Source organism: Physella acuta, unplaced genomic scaffold (genome assembly GCF_028476545.2).
Source record: "Physella acuta isolate Inbredline_101_S28 unplaced genomic scaffold, ASM2847654v3 ptg000527l, whole genome shotgun sequence".
NCBI classification, from domain to species: domain Eukaryota; kingdom Metazoa; phylum Mollusca; class Gastropoda; family Physidae; genus Physella; species Physella acuta.
In genome coordinates, this window is record NW_026732046.1 from 496,093 (window position 1) to 508,233 (window position 12,141).

The 12,141-nt window shown below is 41.1% G+C and overlaps 2 protein-coding genes across 2 annotated transcripts in view; both read left to right on the plus strand.

The window, feature by feature from the left end:
* Positions 1-12,141, plus strand: part of LOC131945143 (uncharacterized) — a 328,239-nt gene that overhangs the window by 177,794 nt on the left and 138,304 nt on the right. The gene's annotated exons all lie outside the window — the stretch shown is intronic.
* Positions 2,281-3,750, plus strand: LOC131945139 (specificity protein transcription factor 3-like). Its single transcript, XM_059306146.1, has one exon. The coding sequence runs from the start codon at positions 2,281-2,283 to the stop codon at positions 3,748-3,750; it is 1,470 nt and encodes a 489-aa protein (XP_059162129.1).

Sequence of the window (12,141 nt, forward strand, 5' to 3'; positions counted from 1 at the left end):
TTAGAACACCGCGCACATAAAATAAAAGCTGCACACACGCCCTTTCCTCTTAGAGGGAACGTTGGTGATCTTCCTTAAACTTTCTCGAATATTCTCATATAACACTACGGGGGATGGCAACTCGGGATATAGACATTATTGTTAATCCATGTTTAATTACTTAAACTTTTTAAAATAGAATAGAATCGCGTAGAAAAAAAGAATCGCGTACCATGTGAACGCCAAACAAAATGTGTATAATAGTGCGGAATACTATTACTGCTTTATAAATTCACATGCATTTTTTGAGAAATCGGAAATAGCGTAAATTACTTCTTCCGGTCAACGGAAATTACTCAAAATTTGACAGAAGGCAGAGAATTAGTTCCTTTACTTATATGTGAAATTTCATGTATCGTTCTGAAATAGTACTCAAGTTATAGGCTTTTGAAAAATTGAAAGTAGAAAAAGTTTCATTTTCGGTTATCGGAAATCGTTGAAAAGTTGATACAGAACTACAAATTTGAATGTGAAACTGTATACGAGAAAGTAAAAAATAAATATAACGAACAGTAGGGGCATCATAGTCCCCCTATGCCTGCAGTGTAGACAGTGGACGGTGAAATCCCCTAATGAAGACCCCATCATCCGCCCCTGGCAAGGGAAACAACCACGCCAGGACGACCCGGGGTAACCGGTGCACGATGCCGGCCGTCCGGCGCGCCGGCAGGAAACACGGCCTCGGGCCCCGCGAGATCTGAGACAGGGGAAACAAGACGGGCGGGGAGGGAGGGGGCGGCCAGACACAAGGGCCGCTACCCACGCCCGGGACGGTAAAGAACTGCAACTCTTTGATGATTGTTGGGGAGAATGATGAGACGCGATGAGAAGCTTAGGCGAGGAAAAAAAATTAAGGGGAGGGAATTGAGTAACTAGAGTTCTCTCTCTTTTACTGAAAGTATCAATAATAGGCAAGCGTTTATTATAAAGGCAGAGATTAGGGTGTTATACGAGGTGACGGTGCCGTGGATGTTTGCCTAGAGCGGCAGAGGGTGGGTTGACCTTATGATATTCTGCTCTCGTCTGCTCGGCAGACGGGAGGAAGCGACGGGAGACGGTGGGGGAGGTGTGAAAACCAGGGGAGGTAACAACCTCTGTATCACCGGGGTGTCGTGGGGTGTGGGGGGTTGTCGATCTTGTGACAGGCGAGTGATATAAGTAGCGCGGGCAGACGGTCTCGTCGAGATGGATCACGTGATGCTGTCTTGTCGAGTGGATTATCTGTGGTGTCGTAGCGTGAATAATAATTGGATTATCTGTGGTGTCATACCGTGGATATTAATTGGATTATCTGTGGTGTTGTAGCGTGGATATTAATTGGATTATCTGTGGTGTTGTAGCGTGGATTAATTAAAAAACTCATGTAAAGGTATATTTTAACCTTCTAAGTGTTGGGCTCATTTCTTTTTCGTTTTATGCAACAATAGTTGTTTTTTTTAAAATAAAAGACGTTTGTTTTGTGATCAAATATAATTAATTACGGCCGGTATTAATTTAATTTATAGACGAAAGTGAAAGTTGTATTTTTAAGTTTGATAGCGGACTTTGATTCAATTTGAAATTCTTAATTAAAAATAAATAAATTAGAAGATCAATTTTTCTAAAAGTAATTTACATTTAGCAATAATAACTAAATAAGAATAGTTCAATTTAACTTAATTTTTTTATATTAAATATAATGTATTTGGCCTACTCTATTAGATATACAAATATTACAAAAATAAACAAAACTACATCAGAACGAACCACATTTTTATAAATTTTCTTTTAATGTTGTGATTTTAAACTTTCACTATGCAGTTGCTTTCTTACATTCCCATCTAAATTCCTGTTTAAAATGTACAGATTTTAGCATTGAACTAAAACATTTTTAAAAATCTCTTCCTGTGGTCATCTAAATATTGTTGTTCTACTTCCAGTGAAACCATGCAAGCCGTCCTACCCGGCCACCCCCGCCCCGTCCACCGGCCCATCCCCACAGTGTTCCAGACCTTCAGCCAGCCAGAGTTCCAGGGCCACTGGCCGGGTCACGTGACGCCAGACAGAGGCTCGTTTCACGCACGGGTGCACACACAAGGTGACGTGACGTCACTGCGGACTAACGGGGATTTGAGTATTCCGTCCAGTGGACATCACCAGCTATCACACAACACACACAGCCCACACAACCCCCACAGCCCACACAACCCACATGGCCCGTGCCTTGATGGCCTGTTGTTGGCCAGGATACAGGAGCAGGCCATGCGCACAACGGCCCTCCAGCAGAAGATCATGTCGTCAGGCGCGCCACTCCTCTCGCCTAACCTTGACCTTTTCAGCACGCGCGTGCCTAGCCAGCCGTTCTTCAGCAACGGCGGGCCCAGTCAGCAGATGCAGCAGCTTCACCTGCAACAACAGCAACAACAGCAGCACAGCATGCAACAGCAACAGCTTTTCTTGCAGGCACAGGATAAACTGATGATGGAGACTCGCATCCAACAAGCCAGCATACAACAAGCCAGCATCCAACATAGACTCTCCCCAAGGCAGATAACCCTACCCCAGCCTAACATGATGCCTCTCAGGATCCCACCCTCTGCCCCACCCCCTGCCCCGCCCACTGCCCCACCCCCTGCCCCACCCACACCCCGAGGTTCCCTATCCCCCGCCTCCCCTACCTTACCTGGACCACGCCCTTCTGTCCCAGCCATCAATCACCCGCACATGACTCCGCCCCTTGTCGGCGACACGGCAGAACGTCATTGGTGGAGCGTCCAGAGGCCACCCTACCCCAGCTCACCTGGCCCCCTCCCCCCACCACCCCCGGGTCTCATCAACATCACTCCCCGTGTGTTCTACCGTCCAGTCGACCCCAGACTTCACCCCTTCCTAACCTCCCCCCTACCCCCCATGTGCGGGGAACTCCTAGAGCGACCAGCCCCACGACGTTGTCGACGCTGCCGATGCCCGAACTGCCTCAAGAGCTCCAACAGCCCGAGCTCCAGCCCCAACAAGCGCCGCATGCACGTCTGCCACTACCCTGGGTGTGGTAAAGAATACGGCAAAACCTCCCATCTCAAAGCGCATCTTCGCGGCCACGCAGGAGAACGGCCGTTTGTCTGTCGGTGGTTGTACTGCCAGAAGCGCTTCACCCGCTCCGACGAGCTACAGCGTCACCTGCGGACCCACACGGGAGAGAAGAACTTCGAGTGCGGGGACTGCGGCAAACGGTTCATGCGCAGCGACCATCTCAGCAAACACACGCGGACCCACGAGATCAAGAGAGATAAAACAAGCGATGATGACGACGATAAAAACCTCGACCAGAACACGTCATCGCTCAGCCTGGATGGTTTCTGTGACGACGACGACAGCGTGGATGAGGACATCGATGTCGGGTGTGAGTACCCGGATTACCGCTCGGGTCACAGCTCGGGGTCAGAGGTCAGCGACGACGAAACTGTCGAAAGCCACGCCAGCAGACGCCAGCTTGACGACAACAACAGTTACCACAGCAACCACCACAAACACCAGACCACTGTTTTAAGTGGACCGTACCTCACCACCGGGGAGACCCGTGGACCTTACCTCACCACCGGGGAGACCCGATACTTTTCTCCCGAGCTGGTCGGGTTTAGGGAGTACCAGCACCACGTGACCTTTGACCCTGAGCTCCATAGGACGCAGGATATCAAAGACGATAAGGAAAACAGACTTACCCGGCACACGTAGACTGTCTGCCTAGTTCAGACACTGTCTCAAATGTCTGCCTAGTTCAGACATGTCTCAAATGTCTACTTTATTATTTTATTCAATGGTTGAATCTAAATGATGTTTTTTGCAATCATTTGTTTTTCCGAACTTACAAAAAAAAAAAAAAAAAAAAAGCTATGATCATTTGTTTGTATCGTTTATTACTGATACAAAAGGAAAGATAAATCAAATGTTTACCATTGAAGTGGTTATAGTTTATGGTTATAGTTTAAGTTTAAACGAAAACCACTACATCGTTCTAAAAACTACGGTACAAAAAAAACCTAGAAGTAACAACGATGCCATAGCATATGTCACTGGAAGTCTTTCACTATAGTGCCAGCGAATACATCCTATGTTCAGCCGCTATTAGGTGGTACCATACAACTATTTATAAAAACTCTACCAAGTATGGCGCTAGTGTTAAAAAACAATTTTCACAAATGAAATGCAAGTTTCAGTGCAACATTTTTATAAATATCGCCAAATAACACAGGCGGTTTTTGCAGGTCAAATATTTCACAAAACATGAATGGCTTCACAAGCACTTTGAATTTTTAAATTCATTTTTATTTTATTTTCGAAAATTTTGCATTAAGGAATTTACTGACTAATTAACCGCAATTTTCTTTAACAGTGGAGGTAACAAAAAACGTCACGATTAATGATGGCCGAGAAAAAAAAAATGATTGTTTATGTTTACATATTATTATGTTTATGATCCTAGGCCTACAGTCACGTGACCTGTGACGTCATAACGGGGGGTCTGATGATGTCATGTTTAAAAAAAAACTGTGATATGTTCAGAAAAATTATTTACTTTACAATTGAAAGATGTTTATTGATAACAGTTGAACATGGAACTAATTTTCGCATGTTAATTACCAGTCTAATTTGTCCAGGTTGTGCACGATGTATGATAAAATATTCACATGTTATTTACAATCAATCTGAACATTTGAGATAATAAAGTATTTTTTGTTGCTATTTTAAAAAGCTCCATTGTTTAATTGTCCTACTTGTTTCCAATGTTAACTACCAAAACTAATTCTTCAATTAGTATAAGTTTACTTATACTTTACATAATTAATTATTATCTTAATATTACTTTTTTTTAACTACTGGAAGCTAAAAAGTCACTTGATAAATGCGTTTCCAATATGTAAGACCTATGTTTCATTGATTTTTGTTGAGATTGGCTAAAGTTTGTTCTATAGCGCTTCAGGATTTGATTTTGTAAGACCACACTTTCCCCAGGCAGAGTAGTAGTAGATTGTAGAAGGGGCGTCACTAGGTGGTGGTGTTGCCCGCAACAGGTGATACCCTTTTGGGGAGTGACACCAAATAAAACATTCATCAAATGTATCCCCCGATTTAGTGACGCAACTAGATTAAAAAAGAGTTTCTTCCAGGCATCTCTTCGGGGGGGGGGGGGAGCTTTGCCCCCCCCCCCCCCCCCGAAATTTTTTTACCGCCCCCCCCCCCCCTCCCGAACGAAATGAAATTTATATAATTTATATAGAAAATCTATACTTTTAACATTGTCCGCCCCCCCCCCCCCCCCGAAGAAAGTCTACCGCCCCCCCCCCCCGGAAAAAAAAGTCTGGAAGAAACACTGGATTAAAATATCAAGCTTAACACGAACAAGATAAAACATTAGCACAAGTCTTGTCAGTTTACAGCTCATCCAAGAATTGTTATTATTGTACATGACGATTTTTTAACTGATAAAATTTTTGTGATTATTAATCTTTTCATTTTAATATTCGTGAATTAGTTTCATTCGGTGAAATAGTTCAAAAGATTCAAATTTTTGTTCACTTACTTCTATAAATTGAATTTTACCAAAAGCTACACAAAACCTAATCAAGCAATTATATCTCCATGTACATTTGATGTAAGTAAAGTTCCCTTTCAAACCTAACGGTTTATAAACCAGAGTTCACTTGTTTCTGTGATCTCGGCATATGAAGAGAGAGTGTGGTCAGCACTATGCCCAGCCGCCTTTGCTTTCCCTAACGTGAGTTAGGTACCCATCAGAGCTGGGTGGACTCAGGGGTGGTCTATTGACTTGAATCCGGATTCGAACTCGAGACCTACGGGTTAGCAGTCCAGCTCTCTACCGCTAGACCACTCCGTCCCACAAATTTGATGTACGGTTGTTGTGTCTAATAACGTTATGTGTATGTGTGTGCGAGTATCTAAAGATATTATTGTATCTGCTATTATATGTTTTCCGACATCAAACGTCCTCACTCAACATTATTATAAACTAGAAAGAAAACTAAAAAAAGTTAAAAGTAATTTTATCACAGTAGTGTAGTTTAACTTTTTGAAAGATTTCATTGACTAGACAGCTATGTTGATCTTAGTGTACAAGTTCAGGGGACGTTCGGGAGTCTATATGTTATGTGTTACGTAAAATTTTCTATGGAGTCGTCCTAATAGACCGCACACTCCTGGAAGGTGGTGGGGAGGAAGGGAGGGATGGGATGGGTTGGACCTTAGTGACGATGTTTGACGGGAGGGGTAAAAATTGTTAAAGTCTGTATTTTAAAAGTTACTTAGTACTTTAAAAAGCCGGAATTTGTAAATGGTTATAGAAATTGATTAGTATATTGAATTTTGACCGAGCAAAGTAAATATTTTATTAAGTAATCGATAGTTTAATAAGCCGGGAGTGATCTCCGGTCAACGGAAATTACTCAAAATTTTATAGAAGGTAGAAAATTAGATCTTTTACTTACATGTGAAACTTCATTTATCTATCTGAAATAGTACTCAAGTTATAGGCTTTTGAAAAATTCAAAGTAAAAAAGTACCACTTCCGGTTATCAGAAATCGCTCAAAAGTTGATACGGATCTACGATTTTGATAAAATACCTATTCCATGAAATTTCATCAACCTAGCTGTAATGGTACTCAAGTTATCGTGTTTACAGACACACAGACACACACACACACACACACACACACACACACAGACATACGGACAAGATTGCAAAATTATGTTTTTCCGTATCAGTGAGGTGTAAAACGTCGAGATTTGCAAAAATCTCGATTTTTTTTTTGCATGATTACAATACTTTCTCTATAGCCTACTTCTTATATACGAGAAAGTAAAAAAACCAAAGCTACTATTTTGAGGAGGAGGGTGTGACTTCATTTTAGCGCTCTTTTCACGAAAATACACAATTTCCTAGAGGTGAAGCAGTCTAGCAACAATAGTTACGGTGTAAAGGTGCGTCAAGTCGAAAAAAAAAAAAACATTTAAATAGATGTGCCACTCAGTGTAAAAACGTGTTCCAGTTTCTCAGCCGACAAAAGCGTTACCTAGATACCAGTTGACATACGCTGATATGATTGTACGATTGGCTGTACCGTTATGCTAGAGTTTTTAAATTCATAGCAAAAATAAAAAGGCAATACTAAAACCCAGTTAAATAAATACAGGTTTCCATTATTAATTATATTTTATTGCACTTTTTTTAGTGTCAGACTACAGACGTCATTTAATATCTGAACATAGACGTCTTTAAATTTACCGTCGATAGACGTCATTTTCTGACTGACTAAGGACGTCATTTTCTGACTGACTATAGACGTCATTTTCTGACTGACTATAGACGTCATTTTCTGACTGACTATAGACGTCATTTTCTGACTGACTATAGACGTCATTTTCTGACTGACTATAGACGTCATTTTCTGACTGACTAAGGACGACATTAGGTATCTGCCTATAAACGTCATTAATTAAGTGTTTGAAAATAGCTGTCTTCTGTTAGATCTAATTTAATCTTTCAACATTACATTTAGCTTTGTATGTGTGAAACTAACACCTAGGACCTAGATTGAAACAAAAACATACCTCATTAGAAGCGAGTTCTAGATCTATGTTTATTTTATTTTTAGCCCGGCACTCAATTTTTTTAAATCTAACGAAACAAAAAAAAACCCTACCAAAAAAAATCTCAGCAGTTTTTGGAGTGCACCAACGTGAAGGCGGTGCTGTGTTGTGTTTAAAGACAAACACTCGAGTGCCGAGTGTAAGCTGGAGGTGTTTGATACCGGATCTCGGGCAAATATGGGGTAAACTAAAACATTTGTCAGAAGACACCCCCACTCCCTATTTCTAATAATCCTTTTTGTTAACATGAATTATTTGACCACGATTTAATGGCTTTTATCCTATTTTTAACCCTTTGATCTATAACACCACTAGTTATTCAATTTTGTTAAATCTCCATTTGACGTCATCAGAACTTGTGCATGTAAATTCGTCCTTTCAACTGCAATCATCAAAAGTTCTGACCGCGGGCACAAAGTTTGGCTGAAACTTGTGCCCGATGCTAGTCTGGGTGGAGAAGAAGAATTTCAGCCTTTGATCGCTGCCATCCTAGCCGGCGAGATCTCCTCCTTAGCCGGGCCGCGTGCTGTGTCAACATATCGTCTGCTCCTCTCCGTACGTCCATCCGGGCCCGCCGCACGGCTTTTCAAAGCAACTCCATTCCCGCCTTCAAACGAAATCCTGTCGGCTTTTGAAGTGGCGAGCATGCCAAGTGTTCTAAGGACCGGCTAATGCCGGCTGCTAACGCCGGCTGCTAATGCCGGCTGCCCCCGTATCACTTGTCGTCTGACGTCACAAGTTTGTTCAAGAAAAAATTACGGCCAAGATATTTTCTTTTTAACTCTATTTCGGGTGTTCTCTTGAAGTGGACTTTTCAAAACAGTCGCGTGAGACTGCACTATTGTGTTGGACATTTTCTTTGGACTCCTCAAATCTTCAAAGTGCGAAGACCGTTTTTTTTTTTCGTTGATTAAACTGTGAAATTAATACAGTGATCTTTTAGAGTTAATACAGGCTTGAACAGACAGGACAGGTAGAAATACAGGTGTTCGTGTGTGGTGCAAGTTGGAGGAGGGGGAGGGAGGGGTGGAATATAAAACAAATATTGAATTTGCTATTGTGTTAAACACTACAAAGCCACACAAAAAATGCAGCGCCCCCCCCCCAGTGGCGTAGCGAGGTCGGGTGTCACCCGGTGCGGCACTTAATGGTGTCAACCCCCCCCCCCCCCCCCCCCCCCAGAGCCGTAGCGACCCTTCCCGGGGACAAACTTTCAAATTTTCGATTTGCACCCCCCCCTCGAACTTTCGATTTGCAACCCCCCCCCTCAAGTTTTTCTCTATATATTTTACTATTTTTTTGCCTTGGTGTCACCCCCCTAAATGGTGTCACCCGGTGCGATCCGCACCCCCCGCACCCCCTCGCTACGCCTCTGCCCCCCCCCTCCTCCCCGCCCATATGCTCACGATACTACTTTGAGAAAATAGCCTCAGATCTTTGAATGGAGCTTCCTGGTTTTAAAAACCCATTCAGACATCGAGTGTGAGTGGGCGTGTTGTGGTGACTTGTTATGGCCATATAATTAACTGACGCAACCGTGAAATATAAAAAGCTCATCAGCTGTGGGGTGACTGTCCTGGTAGACATATACACTTGCTTAGTTAGTTCAGTAAGACGAATGATACGACCATAGAAAAAAAATCACAGGAAACCTTCACAACATAACTTCAACACAATTAGGTCATTTTGCACACAGACACCCCACCCAACCCTACCTCAACTTGTAGACAGGTGACAGGATTACATGAAATTAAAGTGTACTAACTTAACACCCAAAATGAATGAGTAAGCTCAAACCCCAACCTACACGTTAGCTACACAAAGGTGATTTTAACATCAAAATATTTCTAGCCTAATAGATCGAATAACTAGTGGAGAACATAAACTTGACGTCGCGATCACACTAATTAGTAATTAAACACGTGACACAGTGTGCAGTAATTAAACACGTGACACAGTGTGCAGTAATTAAACACGTGACACAGTGTCTAGTAATTAAACACGTGACACAGTGTGCAGTAATTGAACATCAACATCTGGTAACACACCTCAGCGAGTGAGGGGAAAAATGTCCGGCATCTCACGTTTGACCCAACGGCCCACAACAAAAGTGACCTTTGACCCTTGGTCTGTCTCAGGTCGGCGAGCCGGGCATGCGCAGAATTTGCCAACTGGATTAGGCGGAGATTTCTCGGCCACGGCGGAATTACGGAAATATTTTCAGGCCCCGATCCGCGTGAATGGCCTGATGGGGAGGGGGGTGAGAGGGAGGGTCACGATGTAGAAAGACTAAGACTTTGAAGTAAAACCAAAACAAATATTGTACAATCTGATTCGGCGCTTGATAACACGACAGGCCCATGTGTACCAAGATATCAGCTTTCACTTGGATTAGGACAACTCTCAGATTTTAATTTTTTTTTACAGGAAGGTGAATTTCTTACAAAACGAAAGTAGATAAAATACCGGAAGCACTCAGCTCACTAAGAACTGTCTCAATGTTCGGGAACCTATCACATGATGTCACATGTAGTTGAGACAATCCCTCAAATTCTGACAGGGAACAACTTGAGCAGACTTGCAATAAAAGAACAATAAAATGGACGTCATAACTTTTTGGTACAGCAATGGAAGGTTGTCCATTAATTTTTAGTGCAATGGTAGGTTGTCCATTAATTTTAGTACAATGAAAGTTTTTCCATTAATTTTAGGACTGCTGTTAATATTAAAGATCACCATCATTTAGAACGAAATTACAAATTAAAGTAGATCTAGGTCTATGTGGTGGTGTTGTTCTTCATGACGTCACAATTTAGACTCCTCCTACCTCATCAATGGCGCAGAAGGCCACACTTCAGTGTGCGTCCCACACACAGGGGGGGTAACATTTTGCTGTTTTTTTTTATAACTTTTTATCTATTTCAATAGGCATTGAGCTGGGGGGGGGGGGGGGGGATTAAAAACTAATAAAACGTTAACTTTTTCGTGAAAATGGAAAAAAAAGTTTTCAAAAATTAAATTAAATTGTAAATGTGTGACAGATTTTAATTTTAATTGAGCACTTTTAACTTTAACCGGACGGAGTGGTCTAGCAGTAGAGAGAGCTGGACTGCTAACCCGTAAGTCTCGAGTTCGAATCCGCGTTCTAGTCAGTATACCGTCGAGTCCACCCAACTCTGATGGGTAATTAACTCATATTAGGGAAAGTAAGGCGGCTAAGCATAGTGCTGACCTTACTATCCGTTCATATGGCGAGGTCACAGAACTCTAGTTCACTTGCCCTATAGACCGCCAGGTTTGAAAATGGAACTTTACATTTTTTAAGTGCTGTGACTGCAGATATTTCGGTACCGTTATTTTAATAATTTTTTTACATTTGAAGTTGCTTTTACTTTGACATCGCGTTTTCCACATCTTATTTTTAAATCCCATATATCATAAAGGGAAAAAACTCAGTTTAAAATGTGAACAAACATTTAAACCACGGTAGTTTCCCTTTAATTCACTGTAGTGTAAGTGGCTGCCCTTCCAAAATTTGAACTGTTGTGGATCGACATGTTTTAAATAATAGTCTGCTCCTCTTTCTCAAAAGGCTAGACACAGATTTTTGTAAATTAGTTAATTTTTTTTTTAAATAACATAATATTAATAAATAATTAAAATAGTCCAGCAGCAGTGAAGTTCCATTAGTCACGTAGGGATAAGCTCTTATGTAGCAGTAGTAACAGTGAAGGAGTAAAAGCTTATCATGGATAATGTAGAGTAAGCTTAAATTAGTTTTATTTCTTATCTCAAAATTGAAATTTAATTTTAAAAAATCTGTTATTTAAATTATGTTTAGTTTCTAAGATGTTATCTGTGGTCACTGTGTCTAGCCTTATGAAAAAATATCAACATCTCAACCCTCTTTTTTTGATTCAGTATTTTCATGTGTTTAGTAATTAAAAGTTAGGAAAATATTAACTAAAATATATATACACCAAGCCAACAACTATTTATACCTCCAGATATGGTCATCAGCTTGAGAAGGCTTATGTTTTAATTAATTAAACTCTCCTGCTACCACCCTCCTGGATCCAAAGAACACATTTTCAAAGATTTCAATTTTATTTTACCTCTGGCTTGTTAGTTATTTCCATTTTTTAACCATTTTCTTTTTAAATTATATACTCATTGTTTATTTGATCAAAAAAATATACAATTGTTAAATTCTAGATTATAATATAATTCCAAAGATCTGTATAATTTAGTATATATTCACATTAAGGTTTCTACACATAAGCTTCAGCTGTATATGACACCGTATTGTAGTACAATATATATATTCTATGTTGGATTGAGGGTACAAGAAATCTGTTCACACCACAAAACTCACAACACTTGGAGCACACATCTCTCACCACTTATCCATTTTATAAAAATTTATCTGTACCTCAGTGAAAACAAACAAGATTGACAAA

What these genes read in the sequence shown, in the direction of transcription:
- LOC131945139 (XM_059306146.1), top strand. Translation starts at nt 2,281, where the DNA reads ATGCGCACAACGGCCCTCCAGCAGAAGATCATGTCGTCAGGCGCGCCA.